This window comes from Panthera uncia, chromosome C2 (genome assembly GCF_023721935.1).
Source record: "Panthera uncia isolate 11264 chromosome C2, Puncia_PCG_1.0, whole genome shotgun sequence".
NCBI lineage: Eukaryota > Metazoa > Chordata > Mammalia > Carnivora > Felidae > Panthera > Panthera uncia.
Genome location: NC_064810.1, coordinates 1,123,931 through 1,141,131, shown reverse-complemented (window position 1 = coordinate 1,141,131; position 17,201 = coordinate 1,123,931). Strand labels below are relative to the sequence as shown.

The following is a 17,201-nucleotide window of genomic DNA, read 5'->3' as shown; positions in this document are numbered from 1 at the left end:
CGCAGACGACGTTTCCCCGTAGTTCCGGGCGGCGCTGGGCGTGGCCACGTGCCATTGCCAGCGTCCCGGCAGGTGCACGGGGCGGCTCAAGGCCGTGTGATTAGCCGCCCCCTGATGACTGATGACGTGGGGCATCTTTCCACGTGCTGATCTTGCCTGCCCTTTGTGCGTTGTTTTCAGTAAAGCATCTGTTCAAATCTTAGCGGCTGTTTCCCAGTTACTGACTTTTGAGAGTTCTTTATGTTCTGGATGGGACTCCTTTGTCGGGTGTGTGTTTTGCAAATATTTTTCCAGTCTATGGCATATCTTTCCGTTTTGTTAATAGCGTCTGTACGAGAGCAGAACAGATTGGTTTGTAATTTGGATGAAACTCAATCTATCAGTTCGTTCACGTGTGGATCTCTCTTCTGGTGTCAGAGCTAGAAAGTCTCCCTGCCCACGGTCCCAGGGGCTTTCTGATGTGTCTGGTCGTGTTACGGTTTTGGGTTTTGCATTTCGTCCTGTGACCCGCTGTGAGTGAGGTTTCTGTGTGGAATGAAGCACGGCTGTCTGTTCGGCGCCACTTACCGGAAAGACGGTCTTTCCTCCCGCCGAGCCGCACGTGTGCCTTGGTCGGAAATCAGCCATCCGTGTACGTGTGAGACTATTTCTGGACTCTGCTCCGTGGGTCTGTCCTCACAGCAGTCCCGTTGCTGTGGCTTTGTAACAAGTCTGGGATAACACCGTGCCAGCCCTCCACACCTGCTGTCCCTTTGTGATGCTGCTGTGATTTTCCGCGTCCTCCGCGCGTCCTCGCGCACCGCGGACCCGGTTTGTCGGTTTCTGCGCGAAGAGCCAGCCGGAGCGCCGACCGGAGCGTCTCTGGCTCTGTAAACCAGTCCTCGGAAGGCACAGACGCTGAACGGAGTCTTCCGAAAAGCCTTCCTCCTTTGCTTTCTCTTAGCGAGGTTTTTGCAGTTTAAATGTTCACTGAGGCAGAGGTTTTAAGTTTGCCTTAAATCATGCTGCATTTGGAATACGGGCCTGAGAGGTGTGCACCCCACACTGGCCGCCACGGGGCTGGGGCCGGGCTGCCCTCCCGCACCGACCTGGGACTCTCCCTAGGTCCTCAGTGGGCATGGTCTGGCCGCTGGGCCCAGGGGCATCCAGGAGGCTCCGGCAGGGTTGTGGTCAAGGGCGTGGACGTGGCTCCGATTTCTTCTGTGCCGGTGGGGAGGCTGGCAAGGCCCCGGAACAGTCTGCACGTCGGTCCATGTTCAGCTAAGGGGCCTCAGATCCCGTGCAGTCCCCGCCCCCAGCCCGCTGCGCCGTCAGAGGGCCCAGCACACCCACCAAGGGGGCGGTGGTTCCCCCCAAGTCCCCTCAGGAAACGGGCCTCAGGAGCGGCGTGAGTCCCTGGGGTCTAACTGGGTGGGCCGACCCCCTTGGAGGAAGGTTTGGGGGAGCAGCCTTAGTTCACCCCACAAGGGGAAGGTGCCCATCCTGACCGTCCTGGGCTGGCCAGGGCGAGCCAACGGCCCATGCCTCAGGCATTCGTGCCCTGTGGCTCCTTGTCCGTGTGGTGGCCGCCCCGGAGCTCTGGGCCCCGTCCGCAGCTCTGGGGCCCTGCAGGGCAGGCCAAGGGCTGATTAGGCCAGATTGGCCCATTCTTCCTGGGGTCTGGAGCCTCTACCGTCAGCCGTCCCCAGAAGGAAGCTTCCAAGGACATCGCGGGGCCAGTGCAGACACTTGAATCTGGGCCGCGTGTTCAGTCGCCGCAGGCAACAGCCTGAAACATCCTAAGTGTAACTGCCTGGTTGTCAGAAAACATCCTCACTCTCAGCTCTTAGGAGGCGTGTGGCATTGGGGGTGAGGGTTGTGACAGATGCAACAAACTTCCGTGGTTCAGCAAGAGAAGAAATGATGTGTGTTTGCGTGTGCATGCACTGCGTGTACACACGTGCATATGAGTGCACGTGTGTGGATGTGCGTGTGTGCATGTATGTGAGCGTGCGCACGAGAGTGTGTGCGCGTGTGTGTGCGCGTGGTGGGGGGACTGCATCCTGGAGCCGCACGCAGCCTGGGTCCGGGGTGGGGAGCCCAGAGTGGAGCCTGGGCCGTGCTCCCGGGTATGACGGGTGTGACGGCTGCCTCTGCCTCCCCCAGCTCGGACCCTCCCCGGCTCAGACACCGTCACCGCATGGAGCCTTCGGAGCCCTGGGGGCGGCCCGGAAGAGGTGAGGCCCCTCCCTTGACCACAGGGCACCCGGATGCAGCTCCAGCTGCCGCACCCCTTCCTCTGTGCTCCTCCTGCGCCCACAGCCCCGGGAGCACCTGGCAGGGATGACCGGGCAGGGCCCACTGTGTGTCCCATGCCTGTCATGCCCACTCGGCACGTCCCCTGTGATACATAGCCCAGCCTGAGACTCAGGAGGGTGCAGCCGCGGCCCCCCAGCCTGCGCCCTCTCCTCTTCGTCCCCAGGGTCCCGCAGGCTCTGCAGTACAGAGCCCCGATGCACAGCCTGTACCCGGGCCACAGGGCCCCCCGGGCCCCCCAGGGCCACCAGGGAAGGATGGTGCTCCCGGAAAGGACGGTGAGCCGGTGAGTCTGACTTCCCTGGGTTGGGCCGGGGGGAGGGGCTTGGACAGGAGGGGGAGGTGGGCCTAAGGCGGCCGAGCAGCCGGTCCCCGATGGAGACCTTGGGGTGGCCCTGACCTGAGGCTGCTTCCTCCCCTCGGGAGACAGAGGGCGGTCAGCAAGGCAGGGGGGCGATCAGGGAGGTGAGGGGTGGTCAGCGAGGGGGGTGGTCAGGGAGGAGGGGTGGTCAGCAAGGCAGGGGGCAATTAGGGAGTCAGGGGGCGGTCAGGGAGGGGGGCAGTTAGCGAGGCCGGGGGCGGTCAGGTCGGAGGGCTGGTTAGCAAGGTGGGGGCAGTCAGGGAAGAGGGTGGCCGGGGGTGGCCAGCGAGGCCCCGCAGGGCCAGCCCGCGGTGCACGGGGAGGGAGGCTCTCCACGCTCACACGCCACCGTTTGGGGGGCCTGGAGTGTGGCTCCGTTTCCGTGTTCAGATCAGCGTGGGGACGGGGTATAATTCTCTGTCACTAACGGTTTTTTGCACGTTCCAGGGCGATCCTGGTGAAGACGGGAAACCTGTAAGTTCACTTTTCTTTCACAGCCAGGTCCCATCTGTGACATTTGTGTGAGACCCTCGGGCTTCTTTACCCCGTGACACTCTGTAAACTCAGTGCCAGTGCACTTAGCTTTGAATGCAACTTCACTTTGGTTGAGAAAATAGAAGTCTAACTGTTGATAGAAAAATACTGTTATGCGTACGTATTGAGAAGTTTAGGCTAACTACCAGAAAAAAAAGGCAAGGGAAGAAATAAAAGGTGTAGCTTCCAAATTCTTAGAGGGAAAAGCACATAACAAAGAAATAGGAAGCGTGTTTGTGGGTTGGGGAGGGGTGCAGCCTGTAGTTGGGCGGGGGGTGGGGGGGGCAGGGTCCATGCAGACCAAGCAGCAGTCACGACAGATGGGAGCTTCTGTCTTGAAAACTATGGATTTTTAAAAATCAACAAATGCTGTTTCCCAGAAGCACGGTAACACAGCGCGAGAAAGTTGCCAACTGAGATACGGGACATGACGCCCCGACAAGTGGTCATGGGGGCAGGCCGCCGACTAACCGCACACCCCTCTTGAAAACATTCGAGGGGGCAGAAAGGGATATTTCCTACTGACCCCAGACAGTCCCTACTTAACCTGGTGGTGGGGTCACTTGTGGGAATCCCGGTGGCGCCTCAGGAAATCAGCCGGTGCTCGGCCGGGCAGGGCCTGGGTCGTCCGGGACCCAAAGGACTCCAGGGACAGCTTGCTCTGGGCGAACGCACGGGAATCTGTAATCTGACGGGCCCCACAGCGAACGTGGACGTTCCAGCACACAGAAGCCTCCTGCGCCCACCAGGGGCAAATGCGCAGGCACTCTGTCCACAGCACCCAATGCGGGCACACGAGTGTATGGGACAGGCACACACACACGTACGGGGCAGGCACACACAACTACGGGGCAGGTACACACACGTACGGGACAGGCACACACACACACGTGTACGGGGCAGGCACAGGCATGTATGGGGCAGAGCGCCAGTGTCTGGTGAGGATGTCCATGGGAAGCCGCAGGTCACATTTGTGTAGAAAGGTCCACGTGGCCCCTCAGGTCAGATCCCCAGTGGGCAGTGTCTGCCTTGAGTCCTGCACGATGCCCTCTGTCAACCCCTCGATGGCTTGGCTGTCTGCCCCGGCCATGTGTCTTGGGCGGGACGGGTGGTGACAGCACAGAGGGGCCTTCTCCCTGACCGAGATGATGGTCTTTGTCTTCCAGGGTGACCCTGGGCCACAGGGCTTCCCCGGGACCCCAGGAGACATGGGCCCCAAGGGCGAGAAGGTGAGAGTCTCAGCCGTCTGGGTCTCCGTTCGTGTGCGTTACGCTCTCAAGCCCTGACCGCAGTGAGGGCCGTACGCCCTGATGTAACTGGTGTCTTACATCCCCAGGGGGACCCTGGGGTTGGGCCAAGAGGACCCCCAGGACCCCAAGGGCCTCCGGGGCCACCAGGACCCTCCTTCAGACACGACAGGCTGGTAAGTCCCGGCCGCAGCCTCTTCCAGCAGGGGGGCCGCCTGCTGCCCCCGGAGGGACCCTCCACACCTTGCTTGGCTTCCTGACGCCTCCTTCTTTGGACCCAGACCTGCCTTCCGGGAGGGGTGTCAGGCCCGGGAGTCAGCCCTGTCTGCTGGGCCACAGGGTGTTGGGGCCGCAGGGCTGTCCTCCTGCCCGGCTCTGCCTCCTTTTGTTCAGCGGGCGCGTCCACTACCTGCTCACGGCTTCTCGCCGTAAACCTCCCAGCTGTGGGCTGTGGGCCGTGCTCGAGATGAGCATCCTGCCGGGTCGAGCCCCCACCCCGCTGGCCTCGGGCGAGGGGAGGGCCGGGTGGAAGGACCTGGGCCCCCAGTGACGTGCCCGTGGGCTCCTTCCCTCAGACCTTCATTGACATGGAGGGGTCCGGGTTCGGCGGTGACCTGGAGAGTCTCCGAGTGAGTGTCCTGGGCATGTGGACCCTGTGGTGGTGGTGGTGGTGGTGGTGCCCAAGTGGGAGTGGGGGTGGGGGTCAGGGCCGTCCCTCGGCGGGTGCCGCGTGCCACAACCATCCTGCGTCTCTCTGTATCCAGGGCCCGAGAGGCTTCCCCGGCCCCCCGGGGCCCCCCGGCGTCCCAGGCCTGCCCGGAGAGCCAGGCCGCTTTGGGATGAACAGCTCCGACGTCCCAGGCCCCGCAGGCCTTCCTGGAGTGCCTGGGCGGGACGGGGCCCCCGGGCTTCCTGGCGCCCCGGTAAGGCCTGCCTCCTGCCCCTCCCTGCCCTTGACGCCCTCCGGGCTTGGCCTGGGGTGGGGGGTGAACACCAGTCCCCACCCGTACCCCCCCTGCCCAGATCATCGCAGGGAGGCGGCTCCTGGCTCTGGGCCCCTGGGGGGAGGAGCCTGAGTGGCCGACCCACCGGGTGATGCCTGCGGCGCCATTCAGCTCCGGGCCTCCGGCGGGTCAGTGGACCTCCCAGAGTCTGTCTCCAGGAGTGGGCCCTGCCTGCAGGCCCGGGGGCCGTGAGGAGCCCGCGTCTGGGACTCACCACTCGTGGGGTGCTCAGAGCCCTGCCACCCCCACTCCCAACGCCGGGGGGGGGCCCGCGGCCTGGAGGTTCCCACACGTGTCGCTATCAGAGTTGCGCCACGTGAACCGGGTGCGCGGAACGTGTTCGCCGGACGACGCGCTCCGGAGGTCCAATCCGCACGCTCGTGGCATCGTCCCGTGGATGGCGCCCGGCTCTGTTCGAGTGACCGGCCCCTCACTCACGGTCTGGGGGCCCTTCTCATCCTCCCCTATTCGATCAACTCAACGAAAAGGGAACAAATGTAGAAACCGAGCGGAGCCGCTGCACCCCGTAGCCCGTGTGCAGGCTCTCCTGTGAGCCGTCAGGGGAGACGCTCGGCGTCCTCGACCCTGGGGAAGCGTGCACACCCGGATAATCATCCGCTGCCCCGTGAATCTTTTTCAGCGGCTGAATTCCGTCTGGCCCCACACTCTGCTTTTCTCTCCCCCAGGGACCTCCAGGTCCTCCAGGAAGAGACGGGGGACCAGGAAAGACTGGCCAGAAAGGCAGCCCCGTAAGTCACTTCCCCAGAAGTCTGTGCGGGCCTGACCCGGTGCTGCGTGCCGGCCGGAGAGCAATGGGTGTGGGGGTGCGGCCGGGCGGCCTTCCCCACGAGAAGTGCCACAAAGGTGGCCACGGGGAGGCAGGTGGCCCTGTCATCCCGTGCACGGCCACCATCCACCGTCCGCCTAAGTCCTCAGGGTCTGAGAGCCTGGGGCCTGGGGCGTCCGGAGTTCGCTGAGAAGCATGTAAAAATTCGGGACTCTGTGATCAGTGTTTCTGATGACAGCTGGACTAGGTGTTTGGGGTCGTGGGGACACTTGGCTTGATTTGAAAACTGCATCCCAAGCTTTCATTCTGGTTACAACTGGGGCCCGTGGCTCCACGTCGTTTACGGTGAATGAACCAGGAGGGGTTTCGAGGCCGTCCTCGGTGGGATACTTTCCGTGAGAGCCGGGCTGCTCGGGGCTGAGCGGAGGAGGCGCGTTTTCCGTGAACTCTCGCTGGGGGAGCAGCCGAGCCAGAGGGGCTCTCGTGGGGGTGCCGGCCACTCCCAGCCCCCCGGGAGCCTCTGTCCAGGTCTGACACAGGGCGGGGCCAGGAGACACTCAGGGTTTCAGACGCGTGTCTTCCGGGAGCGGCACGCGGGATCCCGGCTGCCCAGACACGAGCGAGGAAAGCCAGGCTTTGATCAGCGTGACTGGCAAAACAGCGGCCTCTCGGGTCAGGACGGAATGAGCACAAGTGTGTGCTCTCCTCTCGCTGGCCGCACGCGGTCTGGTTCAGCGATTGTTCTCTCTCCCCTGCAGGGCGAAGCGGGCGCCCCGGGACCTAAGGTACAGACGAGATGCCCCTGGAGGCACCTGGGGCGGGTGGAGATGGGCAGCTGGGTGCGGGGCGGGCTGGGCCACGGTCAAGGGAGCCGGTGTCCACTGTGGGAGCCGCCCTGGGGAGGCGTCCCCTTGGTCCGGCCACGGTTCCCACCCAGTTCTGGCCGCTGCGGGATGAGACCTGGTGTTTGGATACGAGCTCCCGGTGAAAACTTGTCGGATAAAGCGTGGAGTGGGGGGGGAATTCATGGGGAGGGACCGGGCTGCTGGGGGCTGGGGTGCTGCTGGGGCCCCGTGGGATCCCATGAGGAAGCGGGTCCGGGGAGGCCCCTTCTGAGCTGCACCGGGTGGGCGGGCACTCACCGGAAACTTCCCGGGAAGTCAAGGGGCTGGTCCCCAGGGGAAGTGCCCGCTGGTGGGCCGGGGCTGCGCTGGGCAAACCCCACGGGGCGGAAGGGAGGACCAGGATGAGGACGGGATCGGGACACAGGTCATGCGGATTCTGAGGGATGGGGTGGGGTTCAGAGAGGAGCGTGTGCATAGGAGCACACATGCACATATGCACACGCATACATATATGCACACATATGCATATGCACACATGCACGTGCATGCACGCATACACACACATGCATACGTGAGTGGACACGCACGCACACATCATGCACACATGCACGTGCACACACACGCATGAGCGTGGGGGCACTGAGGGTCTTCTGGGAGGCCTGAAATGAGGGGCTACAACTGCAGGAAAATTCAGCATTGAAGCTGAGGTCAGACCTGCTGTGGGAATGAGACCCCGAGTGGGAAACTGGCTATTGAGACTCAAACTTTAAAACCGTCAGGAGCTGGCCTGAGGGGTCCAGATCCTACAGCCTGGTTGTAAACTGAGTAGGAAACTGGGAAAAAATAAATACAAAAGATCAGCCCCGATGGAGTTTTCTAGGCACAAATATTTACGTAGAAGCCTTTCAAAGATTGGCCATTAGATGAGTTGTTTAAATATAATCAAAAGGCACTAGTATTAAAACCCAGAAAGTAAAATATAAGATTCCGTTAAAATGAGCCCGTGGGTAAAGTGGGTCAATAAGTCAAAACTGCTGACTATCTGTTAAATAGACCGTAAAGGGGTTAACACCAGCCTCAGGGGCAGCTCACGGAGGGCCGGGGCCCAACCCCCGTAGGACAGCATCCGATGCCTGTGGGAAGCGGTGAGGGGACCCCAGCCCACTCGAGGGGCCGGAGGAGGCAGTGGAACTGGCCGGGGAGGCCCCCTGGGGAGAGGCCGTGGTCAGCGCTGCCCGGGGCCTTCCGGTGGGCTTGCGTGCGTGGGTAACACGCCCTGCTGTGGGCCAGGGGCGCCTGTGCCCCTCACAGGCAGGAGACTGTGGTCCCTCCATCTGCAGATGAGGTTAGGTGGTCTGGGGTGGGGCCGGCCAGGTGGTGATCCCGGCCTCCGGGCTGAGCCTGCACGGAGCCCAGCCCTCTGCCCGGGGGCCTCCCTGTGTCAAGTCCCACCTCCCTGCCCTGCTCACAAGCCGGCAGCGCCTGGCGTCCAGGACCCTCGGGCCTCCTCAGTCCTTGGGCCCCCCTCGGTCACTCTCAGGGGCCCTCCTGCTCCCCCATCGCTGCTTCGGGGCTCCCCCCCTCACCTGCCACAGCTCGCCACCCCCTCCTCCGCCACGGGGGACAGCGTGCTCTGTGCGTACCTTGCACCAGACCTGGAAGGAATATCTCCGGTGTGTGGGCCTGGGGGTCTCCCTCGGTAGTGTCGTTTTTAAAGTGGGTAAAACCGTTTCCTAGAGTCAGAGGAAAAACGGGGGCTATTGGGTTTGCTTTGTGCAATGCCGTTTGTCTCTGGTTTCCAGATTTGTAAAAAGCACATAGGGAAAGCAGGTGGGCACGGCATGCAGTGGCTGTCTTGGGGTTTAGTGGACACCCTCGTGGCCGAAAGTAGTGACTTCTGTCTCTCCACCTGTGCAGGGAAGCAAGGGGGACCCTGGCCCCACTGGCGCTCCTGGGGAGACTGGCTTGGCAGGAGCCCCCGGACCAGCTGGACCACCAGGGCCCCCCGGGCCCCCCGGGCCTCCAGGACCAGGACTTGCCGCGGGGTTTGTGAGTACTGGTTGCTCCTGTCCCCCAGAAAGCCGAGTCTGCAGCCCCGTGCCCCCCTGGGCGCCCCCCACGGGCTAGCACTCTCCCCGGCCCCATGTCTGAGCCCCGCCTGGACGGTGCCACAAGGTGGAACCGGGGGCAGTGGGGGAGCAGCCACCCAGTTGCACAGGTGGTCATGCCAGGGCCCCTGTCCTGTGCGTGCTGGGGAAAGACTGCCCCAAGCAACACCGTGAGACAGCCAGGCCCCCGGCTGGTGCTCGGGCCAAAAATAAAATCCCCTAAACTCAGAGGAGGGCTGAACGGGGCGCCCCCCCCCCCCCCCAGCAGGGTCCCTGCAACCTGGCAGACGCTTCTTATGCCAGGACCAAGAATGGCCGCTGCCAGGCGACCTCAGCCCTTGGAACCCGCCCTGCTTAGCTGTGGCTGAGTCTCCCCCCCAGGCCAGCAGCTGGCCTTCGGGAGGGATCTCTTCCCGTAAGACATGCAGACCCAACTGTCCCCCTCGTGTGCTGCCCGCAGGAGGACATGGACGGCTCTGGGGGACCCTTCTGGTCAACTGCTCACGGAGCCAGCGGGCCACAGGTACTGCCCTTGCCGGCTTGATCCGCTCTCGGGGGGAGGTGCACGCGGGGCAGGGGATGCCCCTGGGACCAGCCCGCCGGTGGGGACCAGCAAGGCCGCTGATGCCTGGGCACTGTCCACCCTGGAGGCTTTCTGGAAGGGAGTGGACCGTCCGTGTGGGGAAGTGCCGTTGGTGGTCTGGTAGATGGACGTGGGGCAGAATGAGCCCTAAAAGATGGATCTTTCTGGAAAATAGCAGTGCTTCTGTTCTCGTTACGGCTCTAATTGGGGGAAGCAATAAACTTTGGACCTAAGTGCAATTGTAACTAAATAAAGATGGGTACCTTCCTGTGAAATCCCACCTCGTTCTGCTGTTAACGTCTGCACCAGTTGGGACTGGGTTTGGCTGAAGCAGCCGACACCCCCGTGAGCCCAGGACTTGGACCAGACGTGGGGGACACATCCCGGGGTGGGGCGCTGCCTCTGCCATGGCCGGTGGGTGCCCAGGGGACCCTCCTGCCAGTGCCCGCCGCGGCCCCAGACCCTCAGCCTGGTGAGAGTGAGCAGCGGGGACAGGTTTCTATTCTGGGCAACGTTAGTAAGAATTTTCTCTCGGGCAGAAACTATTTCCCTGAGTAGCTAGAGTGGCTTTGCTAGTTTAATTTCGTGCTTTTCCTTTTACGTGTTAAAAAATCCTAGTCTTTGGCCGCATCAGGTAGCTGCCTGGGCACCAGAGAGGACCCGGTGGGAGGTGGCTGTGAGGTCTCGGGCCCGGGGTCCTGTCCCCGCTTGTAGGGTCCTGGACCCGGGTACACAGATCCAGTGCCCTTGACCCCTGGAGGAATCAGCGGGGCTGTTTCGTGACTTCGGAGGTGACGGAGACCCCCGGGGGTCACAGCAAAGCCGAGCCAGCCAGTGCCCTGTACGGGCCAGAGGGCAGCATTCTGCTCGGACGCAGGCTTCAGTTACACAAGATGCAGCTTCGGGTTGTGGAGGCACCAGGCACGCCTGCCCTCGTGTCTGGTCTGTGCGCTGCCTGAGGGGTAAAGGTGGTGCTGAGGACAGACCCCTGCTCCTGGGCTGCCCAGGGGGGTCCTGGCGCCTGTAGGAGGAAGAGCTTCCCTTCGGGGGCTCAGGCTCTGTTCCTTCTCTGCCCCACAGGGACCACCAGGCCTGCCCGGGATCAAGGTCAGTGAGCGCACCCCCCCCCCCCCACTAAGAGTTACCGTTTCAGCGGGGCCTGGGGGTAGCAGGACTTCACCGTGGGAGATGGGAGAAACACGGGGAAACAGTCAGGCACCACCCACCCCGAGCTTCCGTGTTGGAGGGCACTCCTCCCATCCTTCTAAAGCCACAGGGTCCCCGGCTTCATGCATCTGAAGGGGGCTTGCCAACCCGGGGGTACAGAGGAACCTGCCCCTGCCACGCCTCCCAGGCTCTGGGGCGGCGGGGGGTGGGGCACCCCGGGACTCCCCCCACCTCCCTGCTTGGCTCTGCTGCCCCACCCTGTCCCTGGAGGACACCAGCCCCCACCCCTCCCCACGGGTGGCCAGGCTGGGAGGGCACGCCACGCTCCCCACAGACACACGGGTTCAAGGGCGCACAGGGCCCACCAGGCGATGTGTTACGGTCCTGTGATGAATGTTCCTTTTAGAGTGTTTTGCTTTGATTTAGAACTTTGGGTTGTGGTAGAAGATCGCATTGTAGAAAGACACACTCACTTCCTTAAAATGAAGTCGTCTGGTGGAGTGCTCCTTGGAGCAAACTGATGGGGCAGCTTCCAGAACAGTCTAGGCTGCGTGTGTTAGCTGCCTGCACAGCTGGCCCGGTGTCCCTGGGACCCTCCGCTCTGGGCTGGCCCTGGAGGAGGAGAAGGCAGCACGGACGCCACCACTGTGGGGGCAGGCTGCCGCACTCCCGCTCACAGAGCCCCTTCACCCGCTCTAGGGGGACCCTGGAATAGCCGGACCACCGGGCGCCAAGGTAAGAAAGAGCCTTTTCTTGGGGTCAGAGAATCCGTGATCTTGACCCGTCCCAGTCGGGAGCAGGTAGGGGCCCCCTCAGCCGCACGGCCCCGGTCCCCTGGAACCATGGTAACTCGGGGGGAGGTCCGCGTGCAGTGACTTCCAAGGCCAGGCCCAGGCTCACTCTCCCTCTGGTTCTTCCTGGTGCCGTCCGGGCTCGGCCTCCACTCCTCAGACTGCAAGACGTGCCTGTCCTGAGGACACCCACCCCCAGGACACCTGCCCGCCGCCCCAGGTCACAGGACAGGCTTCCTCCCGGCTCCAGGGTGTAAACCTTGGGAACCACAGGAGTCTGTCCAACCATAGTCCCCTCCCCCTCTGCCCCTTGAGGCTCCTAAGGAGGCTGGAGGCCGACCGGGCCAAGTTGCTGCCAGGGGCGTGCGCTGGTGACCCACAGAAGCCCCGGCCTGCTCACCTCCCCGGACGCCAGGCTTTGCTGGGCGGTGGGCTGACGCTCGTCTCCTCCTGTGTCGGGTGCAGGGAGAAGTCGGAGCCGATGGACCTCCCGGGTTCCCCGGCCTCCCTGGCAGAGAGGGCACAGCCGGAGCCCAGGTGCACGACCACTAGGAACGCTTGGGGTGGGGGGGGCGGACCACCCGAGCGGCCGACGAGGCTGACACCTCGGTGTGGTCTCGGGGTCCCGACCAGTGCTCTGTACCCCACGGGGCTCAGAGACCCCGGCTCCGTGGGCCGGGGGTCCAGGCTGCCCGCCGGGCTTCCTGCCTGGCTCAGCCCCCTGTCCCAGGAAGAACTCTCTACGTCTCCATTCAGAGCCACTGCTGGTGGTGTGGGGTCTCCAGGAAGGGGGCTCAGGCTCTGTTTGAGATGAACTGTTTCCATCTTTGCAGGGACCCAAAGGAGAAAAAGGGACCCAGGGAGAGAAAGTGAGTGGGGCTCGGGGTCTGCGAGCCGGGCACGTGCGTGGCCAAGCCTTGAGGGGTGCTGGCTCGGAGCCTGCCCTGCCGGGAGGTGGGGCCCTCGGCACTGCCGTCCCCAGCCCAGGCACCTCCTCACACCCTGTGGGCGCCGGGAACCCCTTCCGAGCCCTGGAAGGGACCCCCCGGACAATCTGGAGGCCCCCGCGAGCCATCTGAGAGTCAGACACCGGCTTTCTCTTCCAGGGTGACCCAGGGAGGGATGGAGTGGGGCAGCCTGGCCTCCCCGGACCCCCCGGGCCCCCAGGACCCGTCGTCTACGTGTCGGAGCAGGACGTAAGAACACTGCGTGGGTGGGCAGGCGCTGTGCCCGGCCCTCCCCTCGGCACTGGCCACGGCGGGTGCCATCCCGGTCCCTGACCCCACGTCGGCTCCCCCCAACCTCGGGTGCCCCCTAAAGACTCCAGGGTTTCCACTTGGTTCTATTCTGGACCAGCGATGGTGTCTCATTATGGTGAGACTTTTAAATTATTTGAATGAGAAAAAAATTATGGGAGTGGGTGACCGGAGAGAAATGGAAATTCTATAGCAGAAAATCTAAATGGAGCAAGGCCTCTCCCACTGAGACCCTCGTGTCCTCAGCCTCTGAGCTGCCCCATCAGAACCCCCTGGGTTCCCAGATGCCGGCAGTCCGCTCTGGCCCTGGGGTCTCTGGAAGCTTCTCCAGTGCCTGATCTGAGGGACCTGAGGCCAAAGCCAGGACGGCGAGTGAAAGCAGTTTTTCTTGGGCATTAATTGCTGTGCTGTTTCATTGGGCCCATGAGGCGAGCTGGGCTTTAACTCTAACATGTTTTCCCTTTTCCTCCTCCGGCCTGTGTTTCCGCCGGCCCGCGGACAGAGAGCGGTGGCAGGCGTGCCGGGACCCGAGGTATGTGCACGCTGTCCCAGCAGGGAGCCACAGCCGGCTCCGCGCCCGCCCCGAGCTGACCCGACCCCTCTCTTCCGCAGGGCCGGCCGGGGTACGCGGGCTTTCCTGTAAGTCGCCCCTCGGCCCTCCTCGCACCGACCCCGAGCCCCTGGTGAGCCCAGTGCCGGAGGGTGCCCGCAGAGCCGAGGAACCTTCAGGCTCCTGCGCAGAAGCCCCCGGGGACCAGGGCGGGGTCTCGGGGTGTGGGTCAGGACGAGGAGGCAGGTGTGCCCAGGCGGCCGCGGTGGGACAGGGTCCCTCGCGTGGCCCTCATTCCTGTCTCCTCGTAGGGACCGGCCGGGCCAAAGGGAGATCTGGGCTCCAAAGGCCAGCGGGGCCCCCCGGGACCCAAGGTGAGAGGCTCAGGCGCCATCTGCTCTGTGACCCTGGGGGGGCGATGAGGACACGAGAGCCCTGACCGAGTCTGACGCCGGTTCTCTTCACGGTCACCTCACTGTGACCCATGGAGGCCCCGCGGAGACCACCCCACGGCAGAGCCCAGGGAGGGGAGGACCCCACTCACCATGCACCTGCTCCGGGGTTGGTGTTCATGCCCCTAGTTGGGGCTTTACTGTGGGAGTCGAAGGCCCTCCCTTCCCCAGAGCCGGCCTCATGCCCATCACCCCGGCTGTTCCAGGGCGAGAAGGGCGAGCCGGGCCCAGTCTTCAGCCCCGATGGCAGCACGCTAGGCCCTGCCCAGAAAGGAGCCAAGGTGAGCTGGGTGCCTGGGATTGCTCACCTTCATCCAGGCCGGGGGCTGGTGGGGGGGGGGGGGGTTCCTGAGAGGGCTCCGGAAACTTCTGTAGCCTGGGCCCCTCACCCTTCCCTGTCTGTCCCTCTCAGCACCGCACTGGGAGGGTCAGAGCCCGTACGCCTGGCTCGGCCACCACCCAGCCGGCCCCTGGTTATCCCCTGCCTGTCAGCTGAGCCCGCCCTGCCGAGGGGCTGGGGGCTCTGGAGGAGGGGTACTCGGCAGGGGCCTCACCCGCAGACGCCCCACCCTGAGGATGCGGCCGCTCCTCTGCCTCTGGGTGCTGCCACCGTGGAGGGGTCCCGGCCCTCCTCCCTCAGCCCCCACCCCCAGACAGGCCCTGAGAGGGTGCGGGGAGGACTTGGACCCGGATTCAGTGGCCGTGGGGGACAGGCCCGGAGGGGCCCTGAAGTCTCCCAGGGTTGTCTGGGATGGGCAGTGGGACCTTGGATCTCAGGGCCCAGAGAACTCAGGCTGGCCCCGAGGTCGGGGGGCCCCCACGGCAGGCCTCGTCCGTGCTCCCTGGGGACAAAAACCCCCATCTAGAGCATGCTCCCTCTGCCGTTTCCTTCCGTCCCTGGCGTGGTCGGAGCCCCTCGGGCACTGCCCTGCTGGCCATCTGACGGCGCCTTCTGGTTTCCTATTCAGGGAGAGCCCGGCTTCCGAGGACCGCCGGTGAGTAGGCGCACGCCTCCCACCGCAAAGACGCGTGCGCGGTGGGACAGAACACAAGGTGCCGTGGCGGCCTGGCCGCTGAGTGGGCGTGGTGGCCCAAGCGTACATCCTGGTGTGCTTGGCGAACACGGAGGCAGGTGTCGGGCGGGAGGCCACCGCAGACGCCGTCCTCTGCTCTCCTGAAAGGCGCTCCTCTTTCCTGCAGGGTCCATATGGACGGCCGGGGCACAAAGGGGAGATTGGCTTCCCTGGGCGGCCGGTAAGGACCCAGGATCTCGTGCGCCTGTGGGCAGCAGTTCAGGCCTGGCCCCTGGGGGCCTAGGGGGCCGCAGACCTCAGTTCCTCCCCCTGCCCTGCCCCGAGGGACCACCCCGCCTGGGGACGGCTTCTCCAGGACGAAGCCTAGGGCTGCCCAGCCCGTTTGTGGGCGTCTCGGGCCAGAGGGGCTGGCGCCCTAGGAGACCCTGGGCGGGGACCGAGAGCTGGCCAGGCTGGCGTGAGCCAGCTCCAGCAGTGACCGCCCCTGTGCCCTGCCCCAGGGTCGCCCCGGGATGAACGGACTGAAAGGCGAGAAAGGGGAGCCAGGACATGCCAGCGTCGGCTTTGGTGTGAGGGTGAGTGTCCCCCAAGGGGTGGACGGCGTGGCTGGGACGCCCAGGGGCGTGGAGGGCCCTGCGCCGTGACCACACCGGGCCGGTCCTCTGGCACGAGGACCCCACACATGTGCGCGCACACTCCAGCTGAGCTGCGGGGACAGGGGCCCCGAGTGGCTCTTCTGGAAGGGCACGGCCGCGTGGGTCCCGGGCGTGACCCCTGCCCCCGGTGGGGCCCCTCAGCACCACAGCCTGACTCTCAGTGCCTCACCGGCTTCTGAGCAGGGTTTATGTTGGTAGCCTGGGTGTTTTTATCCGTTTCTCCCTAAGAGGGGGCCTCCAGACACGGGACCTGCTCCCAATCCCACGGCCGGGCACCCAGCCAGCTGCCAGGTGCACTCGGTGACTTTGCTCCCACGGCCCGGGCCGGGGCGTGGGGTCCTGAGGCCAGCGTGTCAGACGGTCCCCACTTTTCTGCTTTTGCCATCACTGCTGGTTCTTCATCGTGGCTCCTTCCTCCCGTGGCCTAAACGTGGCTGCTGCCTCGTGAAAAATCAAGAGGCAGGAGGTGACATCTCGCGGCGATCTGAAGTAGTGACAGAAAGACGGGTCGCGGGCCTCGACAAGCAAGACAGGCGCCGGGATCCTTTCCGCACTTCTGACCTAAGGGCGGCCGGCGAGTCAGTTCTGACCTAAGGGCGCATGTGTGCCCCGCGGAGTCTGCTGGGACAGGGCTCCGCCTCCAGCGGCTCCTCTGGGGGCCCGACACCCCACCTCTGTGCTGCCTCCAGTCCCTCTGTCCTTGGCCTCAGTGGGGCACTGCAAGGAGGCGACCGCAGGGCAGGCGGGGCCGGGTCCTGAGGTTCGCACGACCTCACTGGCCCTGGTCTCGCTCCTGACGCAGCGTGAGTTACACAGGCTGGTGCTTTGTCCAGTAAGCAGGTCACTGCCAGAATGAGTGCTCTGCACCCCGCCTGGGTGGCTGTCTGTTCTCTTTCTGTGAATAAGTAAATGAAAGTTCACACATGGGCTCAGCCTGCTGGCCTCTGGGCCTCCTGGGGCTCTGCCTTGAACGTGGAAATACACAGATGAGCTCCCAGACTCTGTGTTAGTCTCCGTGCTCCCGGCCAGTCCTGTCGCCCTCTCCACGTCCCCCAGGCACATTCTGAAAGGGGCAGCTGTGCTTGGGGGCCCCACAGCCACAACCAAACTGGATGCTTCCTGATTATATGCTGTCACACACGTTCAGTCTTCTGATTTTAGTGAGATATTTAGTGAAATATTCCCCCTCACATCTGCTGCCCTGGTCACATCCACGGCCTGGCTGTGAACGTGACTGACCTCATGTTCTGTCCTCCCCATGCAGGGCCCACCCGGTCCCCCGGGGCCTCCAGGACCCCCAGGCCCTCCCGGGACTCCCGTCTATGACAGCAACGTAAGTACCCCCACCCCCTCCTCACAGGCCCTATCCACCAGCCACCCCCTGGAGGGGTCAGCCTCTCCCAGGGAGGGGACACCCCAATTTCTGGCAGGGGGCTGGCCAGTACTCCATTAGAAAACAAACCCCACCTGGGGAAGTGAGGGCTCTCTGCATCTGGGAGCCTGAACCTCGAGCCGTGTGGTCCTGGGGGGG

At 64.0% G+C, this 17,201-nt stretch overlaps 1 protein-coding gene across 2 annotated transcripts in view; it reads left to right on the top strand.

Moving 5' to 3' along the window:
• COL18A1 (collagen type XVIII alpha 1 chain) overlaps positions 1 to 17,193 on the top strand; it is an 81,513-nt gene extending 64,320 nt beyond the window's left edge. Inside the window, exons 6-29 of one of the 2 annotated variants that reach the window (XM_049627712.1) lie at positions 2,146 to 2,216; positions 2,462 to 2,581; positions 3,104 to 3,130; positions 4,357 to 4,419; positions 4,527 to 4,613; positions 5,013 to 5,066; positions 5,202 to 5,360; positions 6,128 to 6,190; positions 6,987 to 7,013; positions 8,991 to 9,122; positions 9,642 to 9,704; positions 10,845 to 10,871; positions 11,631 to 11,666; positions 12,188 to 12,259; positions 12,556 to 12,591; positions 12,829 to 12,918; positions 13,481 to 13,510; positions 13,591 to 13,617; positions 13,840 to 13,902; positions 14,187 to 14,261; positions 14,949 to 14,975; positions 15,181 to 15,234; positions 15,515 to 15,589; positions 16,935 to 17,193. In XM_049627712.1, the coding sequence (XP_049483669.1) occupies positions 2,146 to 2,216; positions 2,462 to 2,581; positions 3,104 to 3,130; positions 4,357 to 4,419; positions 4,527 to 4,613; positions 5,013 to 5,066; positions 5,202 to 5,360; positions 6,128 to 6,190; positions 6,987 to 7,013; positions 8,991 to 9,122; positions 9,642 to 9,704; positions 10,845 to 10,871; positions 11,631 to 11,666; positions 12,188 to 12,259; positions 12,556 to 12,591; positions 12,829 to 12,918; positions 13,481 to 13,510; positions 13,591 to 13,617; positions 13,840 to 13,902; positions 14,187 to 14,261; positions 14,949 to 14,975; positions 15,181 to 15,234; positions 15,515 to 15,589; positions 16,935 to 17,123 (1,667 nt within the window). In that variant the 3' untranslated portion in view covers positions 17,124 to 17,193. The remainder of the gene's footprint in view (positions 1 to 2,145; positions 2,217 to 2,461; positions 2,582 to 3,103; positions 3,131 to 4,356; positions 4,420 to 4,526; positions 4,614 to 5,012; positions 5,067 to 5,201; positions 5,361 to 6,127; positions 6,191 to 6,986; positions 7,014 to 8,990; positions 9,123 to 9,641; positions 9,705 to 10,844; positions 10,872 to 11,630; positions 11,667 to 12,187; positions 12,260 to 12,555; positions 12,592 to 12,828; positions 12,919 to 13,480; positions 13,511 to 13,590; positions 13,618 to 13,839; positions 13,903 to 14,186; positions 14,262 to 14,948; positions 14,976 to 15,180; positions 15,235 to 15,514; positions 15,590 to 16,934) is intronic. The other variant, XM_049627711.1, reaches the window with a different exon arrangement.
• Positions 17,194 to 17,201: the final 8 nt, after the last annotated feature.